Source organism: Pan paniscus, chromosome 5 (assembly GCF_029289425.2).
Source record: "Pan paniscus chromosome 5, NHGRI_mPanPan1-v2.0_pri, whole genome shotgun sequence".
Classification (NCBI taxonomy): domain Eukaryota; kingdom Metazoa; phylum Chordata; class Mammalia; order Primates; family Hominidae; genus Pan; species Pan paniscus.
The window spans coordinates 177087617-177109068 of NC_073254.2; the positions used below are offsets into that span (position 1 = coordinate 177087617).

Sequence of the window (21452 nt, forward strand, 5' to 3'; positions counted from 1 at the left end):
GTTTAAAAACAGTATGTGTCTGAACTGTGTTAATATGTGGATGTATGTATTTATACATAGCGACTGCTTATTGAGCACTTATTGTATGCTTAATGTTTCAGATTCACGATTGCATTGAATTCTCACTGTGGCATAAATGTTATTTTCTCTATTTGGGGGATGGTGAAATTAAGTATTCTCAGTGAACTTAGGTAACTTGCTTAAGGTTAGGTGAAGAAATGATTGCACCAGGACCTGAGTTTACACTGCTCTTACCCCACAATTCCTGCTGGAGGAGTTAGCTGCCATGTTATTATTCTAACACCTTTATCACAGTAAGTATTTAATGAGCACAGATCTTGGTGCCAGACAGATCATGCTTAGTGCTGCTTTATCTACAGCAACTCAGTTAACTCTCTCAACACTGTGAGTTCATTATTTATTATCCACATGCTACACACACAAGTGGAGTGGAGGCCGGTAGGGTTTGACTGTGGCTCAGGCCTTTGCCCAAGTCCTCCGAGTGAGTGAAACTGACCAGCAGCTGTCTGGTTCCAGAGCCCGAATTCTATTGTAATCATCCCCATCCCCCAAAACAAAAAGAAGACTGTTATGATACCATACAAATATCAAAAAGAAAACTTGAACATTGATTGCACGCCTTTGAGAAGCAGGTTTCATTAGAGGATTAGAATAAGATGTAGCAAGAAGGCTTCACAGCACCTTCCAGAGATTTGCAGATTGTTTTTTGTTTGTTTGTTTGTTTGAGAGAGTCTCACTCTGTCACCCAGGCTGGAACTAAGTGGTGCACACACTCAGCTCACTGCAACCTCTGCTTCCTGGGTTCAAGCAATTCTCGTGCCTCAGCCTCCTGAGTAGCTGGGATTACAGGTGTGCCTCACCACACCGGGCTAATTTTTGTATTTTTAGTAGAGATGGGGTTTCACCATGTTGGCCAGGCTGATCTCGAACTCCCGAGCTCAGATGATCCGCCCACCTCGGCCTCCCAAAGTTCTAGGATTACAGGCATGAGACACCATGCCCGGCCAATTTACAGATTATTGATCAGAGTTTAAGTCCAGCTTTACTTGTTTGGATATATATAATTTACTTGGATAAAGAGGAATTAGGCAATATGATGGGCTAGTGAGTCAAGTTCTTTTGGTCTCTCCCTTGTTCAAAGGTATTACAGTGCAAAGGAAATGTGAATTTTACTCTTGTGCCTTTGGGAGTCCCATGTCTTATTTTATGCTGTCTTTGAGACTCTTTATAGTGTAGTGAAGTGATCATCAGAGGAAACTTTTTATCCTACTCTAGGGTCTGGGAACGTGCTCCAGGGAACAGGGTAATTATTTATAAAGGTGAGGTATAGTAACATCATGGCGTGGTGTAAGAATGGCTCTTGTGGAGAGGTAGTATGGTTGAGTGTAAAACACACTGGGTGTTCAGTGCTCGTTCAAGTCCTTATTGATACTATTTTCTTTATCATCATGGTTATTATTATTGGCATTGGAAGTTTCTTTCTGAGACCCTGAATAGGTTGATGACCACCTCCTTTTGAGTAGTTTTTGAAGTAACATATTATAAATTGGTTATATGCTCTTGGAAAAAATTGTTATGTAAAATTGCACTTGAGTGCTAGCACTTGAGGTATTAAGTGACCAGCTGCCCCTGTACAAAAATGAAAAACAACTCATTTTGGAAACCTCTTATCTAAGTGAGTCTATGAATCATAACAGAAAATAAGAAAAATGCATGGTTTTAAGTTTGACTTTTGCGGGAGTACTGCATTTGTGAATTTGATTTTAAAATATAAAAATAGTCTCCATAAAACATTTCCATCTGTAATCTAGTTAAGCTAATCATGTAAAAAGTTTCTGAATTCTCTACTTTTCTAAAGCATTCAGAAGTCTTAAAAATGATTTTAATGAAAATATGAAAATTTTCTACTAGGATACTTGCGTGATTTCTTATATATCGCCCAAAATGTTTATTCTTGTCTGGTTTTTACATACATCCACAAAGTGTTTGATATTCTTTTACTAGGAGGTGGAACTTAATTCCCCTCCCATGAGTGTGGGCTGGACTTAGTGACTCCCTTCATGAGTAGAGTATGGACAGGGAATAAAGTAACTTAACAATGGAGAAACCTGGTAGACACCACCTTAACCAAGTGATCAAGGCTAACATCACCAGTGGTGAGTCATGTTGACATCGTCATGTTGACCTCATCCTCCCCGCTATGGTACGATATGAAGGACACTTCACTTCTGTGGTATTTTCCCCCAAAATCTGTAAGCCCAGTCTCATCATGAGAAAACACCAAGACATGCAAATGAAGGACATTTTACAAAATACCTGACAAGTACTCTTCAAATGTGTCAAGGAAAGACTGGGAAACTGTCACAGAATGGAGGAGGCTAAGGAGACACGGCAAGTCATTGTAACATGGATGGTGGGTTGGGTCCTGGAACAGAAAAAGGACATAAGTGGCAAAGCTGGAAAAATATGAATGAAGTCTCTAGTTAACAGTGTTGTAGTACTGTTCATTTTGCAGTTTTGATAAATGTGCCATGTTATGTGAAATGTTGCTGTTAGGGAAACTGGATGAAGGATGTAAAGGAACTCTCAGTCTGAAGTCATTTCAAAATTGAAAGTTAAAAAGTTCAGTGAAGGATGAAGGACAAATACATTTTTTCTTATGGTTCATGTGAATGGGTAGAATATCAAAATAACCAAGTTTAGTAATGTTCTACAAGTAAAACTTCCCTGTTTTTCATAGTAGACTCCACACAATTTGTGAGTTGTGTGTTTTTCTGTTAGGTTTTTTTGTTTTTTTGTTTGTTTGTTTGTTTGTTTGTTTGTTTTTTTCCTCCAGGAGATGAGGTCTCACTGTGTTGCCCAGGCTGGAATGCAGAGGCTATTCACAGGTACAATAGTGTCCTACAGCCTTGAACTCCTGGGATCAAGCAATATTCCTGCCTAATTTTTTTAAAGTTGCTAATTTATTTACAGTTCCTATAAATCTTAATGTTTATAAGCATTTTACTGCTATACTACTGAAGAAATGAATGTCTCCAGAAGGCTCATGCCTTTTTATTGTGTTATTTTTAGAGATTCTGTGTGCTAAGCATTGTACTTCTAAGATAAACAGTAAAGTTGTTGTGGGTTTTTTTTTACCATGAGAGATGGAAGTGGTGGTATTGATGGCTTTTCTGTCCTGAAGATTTATTGTAAACTTTCAGTTATAAAAACAGGAATCTGTAGGCAAAGTCTAAATCTTATATATTTACAGGTCTTGTTAGTTTGTCAATTTACTTTCAAAAGCACATGGGTCATTAATATTTATAGGTTCCTACCTGGCAATGATGTTTGGGAAGCACCAACCCATAAACCCATCTCTCTCTCTCTTCCTCAGTGTTATTAGGTGATTTTTTCCTTTCTAACTAAATACCTTGAGAGTCATCACCAGCAGTTTTGGAGTAGAATATAGAATTAAGAGACTATAATCTTTAAGACTATGTTAGTCATAGTTTTTAGATACTGTCAGGCTGTTTTAAGGTTAAGGCATATATCTTTCAACTCATGTTTTTCATTGATTCTCACATGGACCTGAAATGAGTCAGATGACTATGTCGATCCTTAAAATTACTGCAATCTAGAAAACATGTTGCTATTTAACCCAGACTAGAGTTACTCAGGCAGTTTTGTTGTCATTGTGTTGTTTATTTGTTTAATTCTATATAATGCTAAAAATATACAGATTTTTAAAAAAGCACTTTACAGATTTATTCTTAAATAGTACCTGCAATTTTAATTGTGTTTAAAGTGTTCTTAATCTCTTCGTTGGCACCCTATTGCAAATTTTTCCTCTTCTAATAATATTAAGACTCACTTTCTGGACCTCTGTGGCTCCCTGGTTCCTAAACATGTAGGCCCCTGTTCCTTGGCATAAGCACGTGAGGCCATGCGCAGCCTGCCTCTGCCAGGCTCCGGAGCCTCACCCTCTCTCCTGGGCATCCCAAGTGCCGCCTGTCCCAAAATGAGCATGCCCTCCCCTCACTCTTCCTGCCCTTTGTGCCTTCGTGGATTGTCCCCTCTGCTTCCTGTCTCTCTCCCTGCCAAGTGCCCCTTCCCACCACCTGTCCTAGAGTATCCTTTACTCCTGGTTTGGACCCCAGTCCCTGGACATTTACCCGTCAGTCTGTCCTCTCAGCACTTACTAATTCACCCTCCATCATAGAATTTTCTGCACTTCATTGTTGTTTGTGTGGTTTGTCTCTCTTCATTGAGACTCAATGATAGAAGGACATTCAAGTGTACAAGTCCACATATGAATATAAAATGTCATCCACACGTCAACACTGCCTTCTCCCTTTTTCTCCACCTCCTCTCACCCATCCCACAGCACCAACTACAAAACTTAGATAGGGCTTGCTTAAGGGTGACTCTAGTACAAAAATACCTTTCCTCACATTATTCAGTATCTCACTTTTTTATAAAGCTTTAATTTCATCCGTACACTATAATTTGTTTTCAAAACATCATTGTTCCTGGAATAATAAAGGGCCAGCAGTTACGCACACGAGTCTTTTTAGTGTTTTAGCACTGACATGGGGCTTGACTTGTGGGTAGGAAGAGTCTTAAGTTCGTTGGACTTAAGTATGATAAAATCAGATAAAAAGCATTTTAACTGGTAGGAACAATGAAATGCCGCTAACAAGATGCTGTTATTTTCTCACGTAAGAAAATATGCATAGTATCTGGAGCACTTAGACGGCCCTTGATCAGTGGTGGTATCAGTTGTTGCTAAAGTCAGCATTCTCGTGGCCATAATCATGAGCATTTCTGAGGCTGGTCCTGGGAGTCTAACCAAGAAGGGAAACGTTACTTCCAGATGAAGGTAAATCCCAGATTCTATATACTCAAAAAAAAGCTTATAAATACATTTTCGTATCAAATTATTTTTGAGTTATACTGCCCATACTATCTTGAGAGGTCTATTTGTTGTTCTTTCTAGTCTACATAACTCCTGAGACTGTTAATAGTGGAAGAGTGGAGAATCTTCAAAAGAGCTTGAAAACTGAGACTATTTTAGGAACCCCTTGAGGCTTGTGCAGTGGGGAAGAAAGATCCCTTTTATGATGCATATTTCATACTTGCATTGTAATACCTCTTCTAAGTTTAGGATGGCAACATGTTCCATATCAGGAGTTTTAACCCAAGGACCTTTGAGAACAGCTTTTATTTTAGATGCTGATTTTTAAATACCAAAGAAAATGTAACCATTACAATGATATTTATCTAAAATGGTATGCCTAACTCAGAATTTTGCTTTTGTAAAGTGTCAATTTAGCTGATTATCCTACAAATGTCCCCCTTAAAATTAGAGTTACCCATAATGGAATCTTTGCCTGAGAAATAACACAAACGTATCAGGTGAAAGTCATGTCACCCAGAAGTAGTTCTTGGCCACCCCTCTTAAAGTGAATTTTGGCTCATTAGTTTTTCTTGTGTTATCTCTGGCTTTTGATACGGATTTTTGGAGCTTAGAGCTATTTTTAAATTAACATCAACCTTTTTTTTCCAGCTGACCTCGTACATCTTAAGGGTGTGTACTGTACATACTGTCACATAATGAGAAAATAAATACATATTTGGACATGATTAAATAAATAGCGACACATGTATAACTTGGAAAGAGGATGCTCTTAAGGCCTAACAATTAGTGCTTGGAAGGATTTTTTTTTCCAGGGATTCTGTTTTTCTGGTGCCTTTGCTTTATTTTTTAGTGTGGTCTAAGATAGGAAGTCTGAGCTTTTAACTCATTTGCTGTCTAGACAAATGAAAGCATCAGGGACTTTGGTAGGTATCTGGACATAAACACTATTACAACACAGGTTAATGCAAGAAAAAGCCTTTAGACATCATGGAAATTAAACAGTCACTGTGAGAATTTTCCTTTTGTGTGTATGTGTCTGTCAAATTATTGACTCAATTCTCATGTCAATTTCAAGGTGTATTCATATCACGTGACCAAAAATGATAGTTGCAAAATAAGGGTGGAAGATGTGAAGTAATTTTGCAGTGTGTTTCTAAAGAACCAAGAATCTAATGACACTGGATACTTGACATCCAGGATGTTAATTAGAAACAGAGGGCTGATAATTCATTGCTAAGTTTTAATAGCTAAGTCAATAGTTTTCAGTAGAGCATTTATGGTAAATATTTAGAAATATTTGCATGTGCTGGATTACTTTCTATAGTGTTTGCAGCTGTATTTTTCTGTAGAGCTTATAAATTTAGTGATATTTACCGATGAACAATCATATCCATTTTGTCTTTAGCACCGCACTTGGCACAAGAGGTCACTACCCTTAAGAAGGTGAGGGTGTAGTTGAAGAGAGAAAAAGAAAAAGAAAAAGTACACGGTTTTATTTCATTTTAATATTCTAAAAAGGAGAAGAGACACTACTTCTGCTTTTTAAGATAATTAAGAGACTTTTTTTGAAGACCACTGAACTGGCGTTTCAACCTGTGCTTTAAACCCATGGGAAGTCACCGTGAGAAATCATTAACTGTATCCTATTAAAATCCTTAAACAAGAGACCTGAACTGGTCTCATTGATTGAAATATCTTCTCTATTTCTGATTCAGTGTTTATCCTCATGCTCTCCTGGGGCGCTTCTGAGCAAGAGATGCCCAAATGTGTGCAGTGCTTGGCAGCTTTCTGTGAGTGGCTGATCTAATACCATCAGCTAATTGTATTGAGAACCATAGCTTAGAGTATTTTCATTTGCTTTTTAAAAAACCCACTTATTTAATTAAGCAAGGGAGTAAAATTTTCTGACTTATTCCCAGTTCTCTGAGAAAGTAAAGCCACCAGTATTGACTGAATTTATCCTTTGGTGAGCTAACTTACGCTAAATTGAATACCATCAAAACCAAATATGTCTTTTGATGTGTAGCAAGTCGTCATGTAGTAATGTAAAATATTTTTAGGGAGGATCATGTACACTCTGTAGGCATGAGAGAGTCTTTATACTTAATATCTATTTCAATTATCTGCAGATTTTAAAAAATCCTTCCCATGCATCTTCTTTGTGGGATGTCCCATCTTTATTCCTTCTGACGCTGCCCTCCCTGAGCCTGCCCCAACATAGAGAATCTGAACATATTCATGCTGCATGTTAATTTGTGAATGTTTCTCTTGTCAAAGTCTGATAAGATTGTTACTGCTTTGGGTGGCATTTCATTCTAAGCACAGTGAAATCTCTTGTACTTGTCACTAGGGTTAGAATGAAAATTTTACATGGGCAGAGAGACAGTGGAAGGATGATGGTTACAGAGGGAGAGTCATTGCAGGGAACTGTCATTTAAATTAAGTTTTAAAGTTAAACAGCTTCATGATTTTGGTTTTTGAAGGCAGGGATTTTAAAAAATTAATCATCGATAGTAGAAGTTAAGTTATTTTTGGTGTGCCAGAAAGTAATCAGTATTCCGAGTGATGTCAGATACTGAAAACCCAACTTAATAGCAAGATTTCACCAAATCACATGATGATAGCAAAATAGTGATTTTACTGTGCTTGAGAGCCCATGAAGTCATTGCCTTGCCAATCACCCCATCACAAAAAGAGGACTGATTTAAGGAATGCCATGGGGCAGGAGGACTCTCCTAGCCCCTTAAAAGAGACTGCCTGCAATTACCTCACCTGCCAGCTTTCCAGCAAGATAAATGGAAGCATTGTAGCTTGAAGGTGCCTTGGGTAGAATGAGATGCAGTAAGGTCTCTCTGTTCTTTACAGGCATCATAGATCTGATAGTACTTATAAAAGAAGAATAGAGTTGGTGCCCTGCTGACTAAATTGTCCTCTAGAGGAGTATTAGTTACAGAGCTTCTTTGTTAACTAGGCTGAATACTTAAACCACTGTTGAACTTCTTTTATTAGCATGTTTTAAGATAGCTCTACATACAGATACCCTAACAATCTGCAGGGCGGGAATATTTCTGTATAATTTACATATAAATGTTGTGTGAGTGTGTAACAGTAATATAATAATTATATCTTTTTATTACTCTTCTGTTACACTGAGGTCTAGTCAGCACTGAAATTCTGATGACACATGAACACGAAGAAAGCCACTGTTTTTATATTTTTCTCTTGATACTTCCTTGATCAGCTTGTTGAATAACAGAAATGTTTTTGATGCCTTTGCAACCTGAGTAAAGCCCTCTTAATGCCCATCTGTGTCACTTTTTAAACCATAATATGGAATTTTAAGGGAGAATGGGGACGAAACTTGTAGGTTGTGCAGAGAATTACAAGAACTTCAAAGTAAAATTTCAGATTTTATGATGAGAGATTTGCATAAAATTATTTAACTACAATAGATGATTTTTCAAAAATTAAATCTGATTTGTCCTTTCTATGTTTAACTAGATATATAGTATGGGATTTTATATCTTGTTATCTACCAGATTTTTTTTTCTTTAGAGAAACATGAAAAGCATATTTCCTGCCTGCTGGCTGTTCTCTGACTGCCGCTTGTTTATTGGTCATTGCCGTGTAGTGGGTACTGTCAGGGCCTGGATATGGAGGCCATCACCCATCCTTGGTTTTTATGATCCCTTCAAAAAGAGTAAGATTATATGGAGTTGTCACTCAGTATTTTTCAGGGGGATGTAGTAATGGAGTAAGTTCCTGTTCCTGTTAAAGCTTGTACCAGTCATGATGTATGGTAAAGTTATGGTGCATTTCAGCTGAGGCCTGTCCTAATTCCTGTTTCTCCCCCAAGGAATAGGCAAAGGCAGTAGAGATGGTGTGAGTACACGTGGTTCTTTAAATCAGGGGTCAGCAAGCTTTTTCCGTTAAGGGCCAGAGAGTAAATATTTTCAACTTTGCAGCCCCCGTGGTCTCTGTCAAGACTTCTGTTGTTGAGTCCAGTAATCAAGTTAAATATAAAGTTTCACCAGCTGAATATGTACAAAACCATGCATCTCACGTGCCCTTACATTTCTGCTAATCATAAGGATTAGCATAAATGTTTATATACCTTTGAATTCTAACAATCGGATTGAATTTACTTAATTTTATTTTGGATTTTTTCTGGAACTGCATCTCACCGTGTCACCTAGGCTGGAGTGCAGTGGCTGCTCACAGGTACACTTGTAGCTCACTGTAGCCTTGAACTCCTGGGCTCAAGCACTCCTCCTGCCTCAGCTTCCCGAGTAGCTGGGACCACAGGCTGTGCCATCACTCCAGGCTTCTGTTTTGGAGATTTGATGAACTTTTTTAGGGGTGCTGTTTTCAGTCTGCTCTGTTGCTGTTCTGTTGTTTCCCATAAGCACAGTCATTGGACATTGAAGATTTTGTGGAATGAAGACGTTTTCTGTTTTACTTAGAAAGATATTCTTCTTAGCAGAAGACATTTTGTTTTTCTATAGCATTTCTCTTTTTGATTAGGTTCTGTCAGGTATACTTTAGAATATGATTTTTAAAGAGAAGTTAATTATATGCTATAACAGATGCTTACCAGATAAACTAAACTATCCAGGGTACTAGGATCCTAATCCTGAGTTTGCTTTGTGACGTTTCAGGAAACCCTGAAGAGCTATAACCAGCTCTGATTTCCCTTGCTTTTTTTTGTACTTTCTGGTCTAGGTTTACTCTTAGAATCTTAGCATTTTCCTCTGCCAGATTCTAAAGCCCTATTCTCAGAAGTCCCAGTTGCAAGCAGTGAGGTAAAATTTAACATTGATACAATTTAGAGGGTGGAGATCTATTAGGATTGAATATGCTTTGTAAACAGTAGCATAACCAGATATTTCTGACTCCATTCTATAGTATGTAGTCTTCAGTTATCAGGACAAGTATCTTTTATGCTGTAACTCAGCCTTGAGAACTCATTGGCACATTGCTCGGTCAGTGATCTGGGAGTCCAGTCATTGCAACGGGGATGCACTGAGCACCTGCTGATGGGGGCCTCCATGGGAGCCATGGGGGGCACACCAGTGATGCAGGCTGAAGTAAAGGCTTTGTCTGCGTCCTCTTCTGCTGAGGGAGCAGAAGACAGTTTCTTCTTCCTCCTCTCTCATCTTCCCCTTTTCGTCTTTAGCACCTACAGTCTGTCCTCAGTAACATAACCTTCAACAGTAACTTGGACTCTCTGAGCTTCCATTGTTTTGTATCTGTATCAATGGGGATTTTAATCACTGCCTCAGAGAGTATGGTGATAAAATATAGATGGCATTGACAGTGAAAAATTGGTATTAAAAAGTAAGATATAACATTAGGACCCATTTCTGCCAACATATTAACTTCGAACACATTTATTTTCACAATATCATATATAAATACACACATTACTATTTTCTTTTAATGGCACTTTATTGTAAGAATTTCTCGGCCAGGTACAGTGGCTCATGCCAGTAATCCCAGCACTTTGGGAGGCTGCGGCAGGCAGATTGCCTGAGGTCAGGAGTTCGAGACCAGCCTGGCCAACATGGTGAAACCCCGTCTCTATTAAAAATACAAAAATTAGCCAGGTGTGGTGGCAGGTGCCTGTAATCCCAGCTACTAAGGGAGGCTGAGGCAGGAGAATCGCTTGAACCCAGGATGCGGAGCTTGCAGTGAGCCGAGATCGCGCCATTACACTCCAGCCTGGGCGACAAGAGTGAGACTTCATCACCCAAAAAAAAAAAAAAAAAAAAAACTTTCTCACCACAAAGTTTGGTCAAAACTGTGACTGCTATTACATTACAATATCCTAGTTTGAAATTCACGTAGTCCACCAATGTCAAATTCTGAAAAAAAGGACTCAAAGCCTGTAGTTTTTTACTTTATGAAGTAATCATTTAAGAACCAGCATTCCATTCCTATGGTAAGTCACCAGGCAGAGTGCTGTCTGTGTTGTGTGGCATTTTGAACAGGTCTAATGGACTCGGTGCTGACAGCTGAAGGGCAAACTGTATGGGGATGGTTTTATCAAAGAGAAGTACAACTTTACTCATTTTTTAGGAGAGAGGCAAGATCTTATTGGTTCAACTTACAAATGACCTCATTAAAATCTAATAAAAAGTGGCCATGCTTTTTTATTTTGGGTGTTACCCAGAAAACCTTCATCTCTGAAGGGGACGTCATTATGATTTTCAAGTCGTCTTTTGATGAGATATTCATCCAAACGTGTCACTCTATAAATACATCTTTTCCTTTCTTAGGATCTGTCTGGCTCCATTGATGACCTCCCCACGGGAACGGAAGCAACTTTGAGCTCAGCAGTCAGTGCATCCGGGTCCACGAGCAGCCAAGGGGATCAGAGCAACCCGGCGCAGTCGCCTTTCTCCCCACATGCGTCCCCTCATCTCTCCAGCATCCCGGGGGGCCCATCTCCCTCTCCTGTTGGCTCTCCTGTAGGAAGCAACCAGTCTCGATCTGGCCCAATCTCTCCTGCAAGTATCCCAGGTATTTACTTTCCTGACAATTATTATTTTACTTTGTGATAAAGAGAGATCTCATGTTCATCAACAGCAACTCACATTACTTTACTATTTAAAACCTAGTGGCCACATATTAAGAATATAACTGAATTCTCACCAAGGCATACGAGAGTCCCAGTTCCTAAAGATATTCAACAGGTGATCATAACTACCCCTTTAATAAAATGACCAATTACTTTGTTAATTTCAATTTGCGTATTTACCTTAACTTATGCCAGAAACGGTATTATTTATCCTCTTAGCATATGTTTTGTAATGATTCTGTTACATCAGATCTTCTGTTGATGAGTGCCACTAAAGTGGGATTGTTGATGAGGATTGGCCTTATTTTTTTGTGGTTCTATTCAATACTTGCCACAGCATTTATTTTCTAAAACATTTCTACGGTCTATACTTATCAGTGTCTGATCACATGCAGGCACTGGTCAAGGCGGAGCATGGTCGAGGCGTTCTTACTGATACAAACTCGTGCCTTCTCTTGGACACAAGGAGCCCATGTTCTGGTTAACTCTGTGTTCAGTTATTTCACTTGTCATGCATCGCCTCTATCTTCTCCCTTTATTATGTTCTCGAGGTTATTTATTTGGTTATTTATTTGTCAGTTACTTCATCCTCATCCAGCTTTCTTATATCAAACTTCATCCATTCAAGTCTACCGTACAACTAGCTTTCCTTTATCACCAAACCAGATAATTCATTCTATCCTTCCAAAATCATGGGCGTTAGTTTTGGTGCTTTTTAACATTTCACCTCTTTTATATTAAAAAAAAAAAAAAAACTGTATTGTGGAATGTTTAGAATATTACACATATATATCTCTAAATAAAAGAACATACATAGCACACTAATTATGAAACATCAACTATCAAATAAACATTCATGAATTCACCATCCGGTTTAAGAATTAGAGTATCATAATGCCATTGTATCTACCTGTATATTTCTTCCTTATCCCAAGCTCTATACCTCTTCCTCACTTCAAATATCCTTTTAATCTTTTTAAAAATATTGTTCTTTTGGTTTTTAGGTTTTTTTCTAAGAATTTTATTACAAACATTCATAGAGTATATATTGTTTTATTAAGTTTTTAGCTTTATGGAAATGTATTATATTTGGAATGACTATAATTTATCATCCAATATGAGACACTTTTGTGCATGCAAAGGGCTACTATTAACAATTACGGTAGGATAGCGGCATAAGCCAGAAGGTCTTGGGCAGGTTAGATAATATGGTCAACCCACTCGTAGTGTAGGCTAAAATTTGCTTTTTTTAACTAAACGTTACGTTTCTAAGATTCATCTGTAATTTGGTATAGGTATACGCTCAGTGCATTTTGATTAAAGCATTTCGATGTTATCTTTCTTTCAAAGATATATGTTTGTCCTCATAGTGTTTGTAATAACCTGGACTTATCTGCTGCTTTTAACTTTTTAATGCTATGAATACTCTGTAGTCTAGAGTTTTTAAGACAGTTTTTGGTGTTGAGATGGTTTGTGAGATGTCACCTACCTAAATGTTGGAAAGTTATATGTAAAATATTGCGTTACTCAAAGAGCTTACTCTTTCATTCTAAATTGAGTCAAAAGGACTTTTTCTAAAAACCTAAGTGAAAACTTTCTTGAGGTATAAAGATATAATGGTTTTAAATTTTAAATTCCTGACATGAGTAGTTAACCATCTGAAGACTTTCCACATGTCTGTCCTTTCAAATGGGGATTTCTAAACTTGTATATTCATTGTTTGGATTTGATGCAATACAGAAGATAAAACCCAACAGAAAAGCTCACTTCGGGCATGTGATCCTGGGTATCAGGTGTTACATTATATAGTATTTTACAGAGGAAGTAGCTCAGCAAATTTAACTGGCCTCAGAGTCTGTGGTTCAGTTGGTTTGCACAGGGTAAAAGCTGGTGAGTGGGTTATACACCATCACAAAGGATGCCCATTCTTCGCAGTGACTGCAGATGCGTGCGGGCGGAGAGCACAAGGACCTCACTACCATTTCTCCCTGCTAACTCCTAGAAAGCTTTCCACTTTCTTGGATACGTTATTTAAAATGTATAGTTTGTTTTTTAAACTTGTGTCAGAAACACTAACCACCATATTGCTTCACTGTACTATTCCAAGTCAGCTCCTCTGTAGCCGACCTCTATATGGTGCTTGGTAAAGCTATTCAATGAAATTTAGTACCGGGAAGAAATTAGGCAGCAAAAGCTCCACCTTTTTTTTTGGTGGCATATTCTTCAAGTAAATTCTTAACTGTCTTTGCTAAATGCGAAGCTACATGGGGTTAGATTATATAAATATGACAAATAGAACGTTTCTTAGTATATTCGCCATGGAGTAACCTCTTAAAAAATCTGATAAGCAATTTTGGCATTTATTCACCTTTCTCCCAAGTGGAATTACAAACATTTGAACTTGATGGACTTTCATAATTATCTGATACTAGCCATATAACCTTGAAGAAGCTTCTAAGCCTTTCTGTGCCTCAGTTTCTGCATCTGTAAAGATGATAACCCCACCTCATGGGGGAAATGCAAAGATTAAGTGTGTCACTGCACGTGAGACAGGTACATGCGGAGCACTCAGTGCTTGTTGATTCTTACGATGTTACGTTCACCATTATGGATATTATTCAAACTGAGACTGTCTGTGACAATTACTGTTCAGAGTTGTACAGTTGATTTAGGCAGTAAGTCTTCTGGTTCTTAATCCAGTGGTGTTTTTGTGCAATTCAGAAGACATGTATGTTGTTCCCAGTGATGACTTGGTGTGTTTGCTGAGGTAGTTCAGTAGGACTGCTAGAGCTAGCCATGAAAGCATAATATATTTTCACAGAGTTGAGCTCAGTTTTCTTCTAGAAAAAAAAAAAAAGTCCACATTCCTCTTGGAGGTTGAGCCTGAGAAGGTTAAGAGGAAGACCAGAAAACGAGAGAGAAATGACTGTACCCCAGAGATTAACAGAATTTCTACTGTTGTCTCTACACGTGAAAATTTTAGCTGAACACTTAGCCCCTGCTTCTCTCAGATCATAGGCAAACATTTATGCTAGACCGCCTGCCTGCCACACAGAAAAGTTAACAATAGATGCAGTATAAAATCCTGGATTATTTTCCCTCTTTTTGCCTGTGTGGAGGCCACATCAGCTAACTGTGAGCAGCACTTCCTGCCCAGTGGCCCCTGCCAGGGCTGCTGTAAACACTTCAACAGGTGCTCATTGCACAGGGTCTGAGTGGTGAATGGGAGTTGACATCTACCTGCCCTCTTGTGGGAAGGGGCACCATTTTCTCATTCATACAGAGGAGCCAGGTTACCCTCAGTAACCTTGTCCTAGACCTTGGGGGAGTAGTCCATGGCTTGAGTCCAGGTATTACCCATTTCTCTTCTCTCTGTTCCCACAGCTAAGCCGAGGGGCACTCAAATGTCAATTTTTGATAACAGTTCATCAAACATTTTATATGCAGCTATTTTAATGGAATTTACTCAAAGCTCATGACAGGTTTTTGTTGGGGAAAAAAAATGATTGTCTTCTATTTCCATTTCCCTCCACCTAGGCACCCTGTCCTTTCGAAGTTTTTAAATCATTTCCCTAAGATTCATATCCTTATTCTCTGAGAAGTATTAAATATATTAAGTTATCCAACGTGCATTATGTTATAGATTTGTGTGATCTTGGTCATAGGTAATAAAACCACATTTTGGAGATGATCATAAAGTTGGTCTTTGCTTTTTGTTTTATATTTACTTTCACCTAAATGCAAATACACCTTCCTTTAGAGAATAATGAGGCCCATCTCCCTCCTCCTTTTCCCATCTCTAATCCTTATATTTAAATGGTGTGTATCTATACATCAGATCCCAAGCTCATATGCAGTCCACCTTCATTTTGTTCTGAGTCTGCCAGTGAACCATACATGCCATGTAGAGACGACATGCTCTCCCAGGCGTGATACTCAAACTGTCGAGCTATCTGTTAGGAATTTCCCTTTATTTTTCTATATGTAGTCTTTTGTTTTCTTCCTGTCCCCTTCCTTCCTCTTACTCCCAGCACCAACTTGTGTTTGGCCTCTCTTCTCTCCTGTTGCCTCCTGCCATATCTCATCACCTCCTCTCCATGTCTCACAGACTGGCTCTTTCAATCATTGTCTCTCCAACAAGTCATTGTAAAATGTGCAGCTGTTATGTAGCTGATAGCTGGGATGACGTAAAGCCAAATGTTGCAGGGGATTCTTCCTGATGTTGCTTTCCTAGGATGTGTTGAAAAAGAACAATCATTTTTCTCCATCTCTACCCTGGTAAATGTAATTGACAGCTAATGAGAAGTATCACAGAGGTAGATAAACGAAGCCCAGTAAAGCATCCCAAATGGCTGATTCTGTTTCTTGCCTGTTAAACTGTTCCTCCACCCACTGCAGATTTGCCCTCCTATCTTGCTGCCTCACAAACATTGTGAGTGTCATGGGAACCACTACTGTGATACACTGGTACAACACTGCCCTGCCACATCCCTAACTCAGCTGGGCTTTTCCTCCTGCATTCTTTGGAGAAGCAGAATGGAGATTTTTTATGTTAGGTAGCCACATGGATTCTCTCCCTTTGTTTGCACATTCCTGGGCTCCAGCTTTGCAGCTCTCTGTAGTTAGAAGGTAAAGAATTCAGGCTTGCTTGTTGACTCTAAACAAGCGTTTGAGAACGGAAACACAAACGCTATACTCTCCCTCCAGTGCCATCACAAATTTTCTTGTTTTTTACCTATTCTCTCTCCTCTTCATACTGATGTATTTATATTTAGAGACAGAAATGAAATAGCTCCATCTTTGTAATTGGCGATGTGTATTCATATACTATACATTTAAATTAAGTAGATGTAATGTCAGGTACAGTTAATTCTGAAATGTGTGATGTTAGACATGATGCTGATATTCTAGTAAATGATCCCATCACATTGCACTTACACTGCTTCTTGGGTTATATCCTAGCGTTTTTCACTTTGGCGTAAGGAGGGCTGCTGTGTTTTGGATGTGTATTGAACAGGTCTTGGGTCTTACGCTGGGCCTGATTACCCCTAATGCATGGTGGAAGCTGACTCAGCACGGCATCTGAATGCACCGCTGTTGCCAGAAGATTCTGCGGATGTTAATTTCACTTGTCTTGCCTCCAGAGCCAGCCATTCCAGTTTACTAACAAAGCAAAAATGTAAATAAGCCAAACTTAAAAAATTTTTTATTTTATTGGCCAGAGGCTTTTGTCAGCTTTTCCTCCATGTGCTGTAAGCAGCGGCAGCGTTTAAATATTGAGAAGAGGGAGCTCACCATGGGGGTGAGGAATGGACAGGCAGGTGTTAACTGTTCATAGCCTGGCTACTTTTGTTTATAAAACTAAGCTCATCTGTTTTATTAATGAAGATCTAAGGATAGTAACTGAAAATTCCTGAATAGATTTTTCCGCATTCTTTTTTTGGCATTAGGCATTTGGTATTTGTACTAAGTCCAGTGTAAGTAGAGTTAACTCACTTTGATCTGGCAGCAGAAGGCCACCGATCATAATAGATTAGGGTCAAAAACACAAAATTAGGTCTTCACGCTAGCACATAATGAGTAGCTGTTTGTTTCATGGCTATTGTTCTTCTTGCCTGGTATTAGGTAAGACTAATCAAAGGCAACATCATCCTAGCTATCATAGACAGAAACAAAATAGAGTTGCATCAAATATGAAAGTAGAACCCCTTTTCTTTTCACATTTCGTGCTTCGCTGTTTGAGGCGCTCACCTGCCGCCTGGCCTCTCGGCAGACTACCTGCTGGCTGGCTGGGCATGAGGGATGGGTCAGGGCGGCTTCAGAGCTGAGACTGTGAAGCCAGGAGGCACAGGTCAGGAGGAATCTCACTCACATTGCAGGAGCCACCTTCACTGCTCCCATCTTTTTCTACTGATACCTCCCCTCCCCTTCTCCCTCTCCAGCCAGCTGCGCTTCACCCCACTCCAGTGATCACCTCTGCACATGTGCCTCCCGCCTGGGGTAGCCGCCTCCCACCTGGGGTAGCCTCTTCCAGGAGCCCCTCCACAGTGCACAGCATGTGGCACCTGCTAATGTGAACTCATACCCAGTGAATAACTTCAGTCTCTGTCCTTTGAAAAGGATCACAGGTGTGACGAGCCTGAAGAAATCGCTTGGTCAGAGCTCGTCCTACGCCACAAAGCACCAGTTCCTTTATAGTGGAGCCTAATTCTCTGCAGCTTTATCATGGCCATTCCTAGAGGGCGAGAGATGCATCCAGCATACCAACCAGCCATAATGAATCTGTGCCCCTCAGGAAAATCTCAGACAAAAAGCATGAGTTCTAGAAAGGGTGGCACGTATTGGATTAAATATGGAAAAGAACTGTTTGGCAGCACTGGGGTATATTTAGAGCTCTTCTGTGTGAGTGCTCACCCAGTCCCACCCTTCAGCAAGTGAGAGCTAAGTAGATTTCTCTACCAGCCGATATAGCTGCAGATACAAACAAGAAGATATTCTGGTCAAAAAACTAATTTTCTTGCTTAATTTGACATTCAAACAAGCAGAATCTGGAAGGATGCTATAATGGGAAAGAGAAAAATGAATCTCAGTTAGGAGTTAGTCATAGTCCAGAGTGAACAGGAAGGATTCCAGTGAGAGGAAATGATAGCTCCTGGTCTAATTTGTCAAGATTAGTACCTATCAGATGAACAATGGAGGATGCAAACCAATGTCTCTCTTTCATTTAACCCATTTCTCCTGGAGTTTTAGATCTCTTAGGGCTCAAGCCCATCCTAAGTAAATAAACTTTCTACTTTTTAATTTGGCCTTAATAAAACTCAGGGTAAAAAGCATGAGTTTATTTCTATATGTAAATGGTTCTTAGCCAGTGTCCTTTCGTGATAACATTAGCAGTAGACCCTCTAAAATGGCATTTCTTGTACTGACAGAAATTTTTTATTTGAAAGTCTGCATAATCATCTTACCTAATAACCTTATTTTTAAATATCTATCGAATGTTCCTTTTTGGCTTCACTGGAGGTGGAAATCCTGCAACAGCTTGTTGCAAGGAAGATGCATGCTGCTTATTGGCAAGCCGAGGAGGAAAAAAAAAATTAACACAAAATGCCATTGATATATCCATGTTTTTAATCTGTGGCAGCACAGAAAACCAATTCAGCAGTTCTACAAACCAAAGAGAACTTAAGCCAGTATTTTTTTCCCTGACAAAGTAAAATATTTGGATGTTATACAAAACTATTTCCATTCCCTTCCAAATGCTGCTTAGCAATAGTTAAGAAAGCAAATTGTATATTTTGTCTTTTTGAGAGACGGGGTTGCATCTCTGTATGGTTTAGTTATTGGTAGTGTGATACAGAACCTCCCACTTTAAGATAACAGCTTTAAAATTCAGGCCAAGATCCTGGTTATGGAAACTCAGCAAGTCCATGGGTCATGAATATTCTCAGCGCTGTTTCTAGAGGACAGATTCCCCATTGCTGTCTGGTGGCCAAGGCCTTGCGTTTGAAGAACTGCCTCAGTGTTCTGAGCTACTCTTCTCCTTCAGAGGTCACTCCACACCCCAAGTCAGGTATTCTGATGGGTGGGGAATGAGTATTCTTTTCTTCAAAAGCACAAATCTTTTCAATCTTTCATTCCAGCAAACTTCAAATTAAGCCTTTTCTCCTCTTCTTTCTCCCACATTTAGAAATAAGAAAACAATAGAAATTTATCAAAATACAAATTCCCACTTGGTTTCGCTCCTCTCTTAATTAAAAAAAGTTGGGCAACTCAGTTTAAATTATCCTGTCAATTTCCGTTCCCTTTCTCTATTCTTCTGCGTATGAAAACACAAGAAAGCCTGTGTCACCAAGGCAATATTATGTGCCTTTTTCTTGCTCTGCAATCTCAGCAGTGACTCATGTGTTTTCATGGTGGGTCTAATGGTCCACTCCCACTTCTCCATTATTTTTTTGCATTGTTCGCTGGAGAAGCACTTCAGACACCTCGTTCTGTTTGTTTTCACTCTTGAGCTGAGTAGGCTGTCCCTGCTCTGAACCTCTGCTCAGCTGAGTGTCACTGCGTCTGGATTCTGCGTGTGCTGCCTCTGTGGAAATGCTGTTGGCATTGACCCGCTGCCTTCTCCCTTCGCTGAGAATGAAGATTCAGAATGGAGGGGTACAAAAGCTTTTATGAACTAATTTTAGCCTAGAAGTAAAAAGTTTCAAAAATCACTTGAGTACATTTTGGAAAATGGTGGGAAAATGAATAGTACTTAGAGTCAAGATGCTCCTAAAGTTGATTTCACAAACTTTTGGTATATCACCATGTTTCCTAAAAGAGAATAAGTAACAATTGTGGAAGGAACAAAACCATTTTATAGAGAGTGTTAGGTTTATTTCCCAGTCTTCTGATAACCCTGGAGCCAGGATTATTATGATGTGTTGATTGATTATAGCTGTTAAGACTCTTACTAATCAGTTTCATCACTTATTCTCAATTCACACACTTGCACCTTTGATTTCTCTTCCATAACAGGGTGATATGGGTTGTCATTGACTAGTGAAGAACAGAATTGGTTTCGGCATGAGACAAACGGAATGCCTTCACTAATCCTAAAATGCATTAATCTTTCATAATCCACATCTGCATGTTTATAAATGATATAACTAGGAATTGTTAATGTTGATATTCTCCCTTCCAAACAGAAAGTGACATGGGAGTTTGTACTTGCAAACTGCATTAAATGCATAAAGCTGAATGCCAAGAGTGTGACCTTGCTGAGGATGCCAAATATATTACTTCATTTGATGGTTTTAGAAAAGTAGCATGTTGCACTTTGAGTGTTGGATATACCAGGTGATATCCTGTGGAAAGCCAACTATCCTAATTGCTCTGTTTCCTTCCTGCCTTATTTTATCATTCTATTCTGTCATTAATTCAACAAAGCACTGAGTGTGTATTATGCTGCAGGCGTAGTAAGTGGGGTAGAGGCGCTGAACATAAACTGCAAAGGGTCCTGTCCTCGTGAAACTTAAAGTCTAGTGGGAAAGACAGGAAATACGTAAATAACTACATACTTTATTGTCAGGTAGTCAAGGAAAAAAATCAGGTTACTTCTTTAGATAGCAGTGGCTAGTTAGGGCAGGTGTCTCTCTTAGAAGCTGATATTTGAACAAGAGAAGTGAAAGAAGGGCAGGGGCAAGCCATGTGAGCATCTGGGAAAGAAGATCCAGGCAGAGAACGGAGCAAACTCAAAGGCCCTGCGTTAGTATTGTGCTTAGTGTGCTGGGCGGCGACCACCAGGAAATCAGTGTAGCCACAGCATAGTGGTCACGGGCAATGGAGCAGAATGTGTGGGCAGTTAGGTGAGAGAGGAGCTAACGACTTTGTAGGTTATGATTATGATTTAGGAGGTTTTTTTATTACTTCTTTTTGAGAAGGAGTCTCACTCTGTCTTCCAGGCTAGAGTGCAGTGGCACGATCTCCACTCACTACAACCTCTACCTCCCAGGTTCAGGCAATTCTCCTACCTCAGCCTCCCGAGTAGCTGGGACTATAGGCACATGTCACCACGCTTGGCTAATTTTTATATTTTTAGTAGAGATGGGGTTTCGCCATGTTGGCCAGGCTGGTCTCGAACTCCTGACCTCTCGAAATCCGCCCACGTTAGCCTCCCAAAGTGCTAGGATTATAGGCGTGAGCCACTGCGCCTGGCCGATTTAGGAGTTTAAGCATGATGTGATCCCTCTGGAAGGTTGGGAAGGCAGGGAATAGCATAATCCTGTTTAGGTTTTAGGAGGCTCACTGTGGCTGCTAAGTGGACAGTATACCGTAGGGGAAGGTGGGAGCAGAGACACCGGAGGCTCCTGCAGTAACCACGCGGAGTGTTGATGGCCGCTTGGATGTGCACATAGCGGGAGTAGTGGCAGAAGGAGTTTGGCCGAAGGAATTGGTAAATGATGGTTCTGT

The 21452-nt window shown here is 39.5% G+C and overlaps 1 protein-coding gene across 11 annotated transcripts in view; it reads left to right on the forward strand.

The window, feature by feature from the left end:
- ARID1B (AT-rich interaction domain 1B) overlaps window positions 1-21452 on the forward strand; it is a 436783-nt gene that overhangs the window by 299720 nt on the left and 115611 nt on the right. For all 11 annotated transcript variants that reach the window (XM_034963130.3, XM_034963134.3, XM_034963128.3 and 8 more), the window contains one exon: window positions 11200-11443. In XM_034963130.3, the coding sequence (XP_034819021.3) occupies window positions 11200-11443 (244 nt within the window). The remainder of the gene's footprint in view (window positions 1-11199; window positions 11444-21452) is intronic.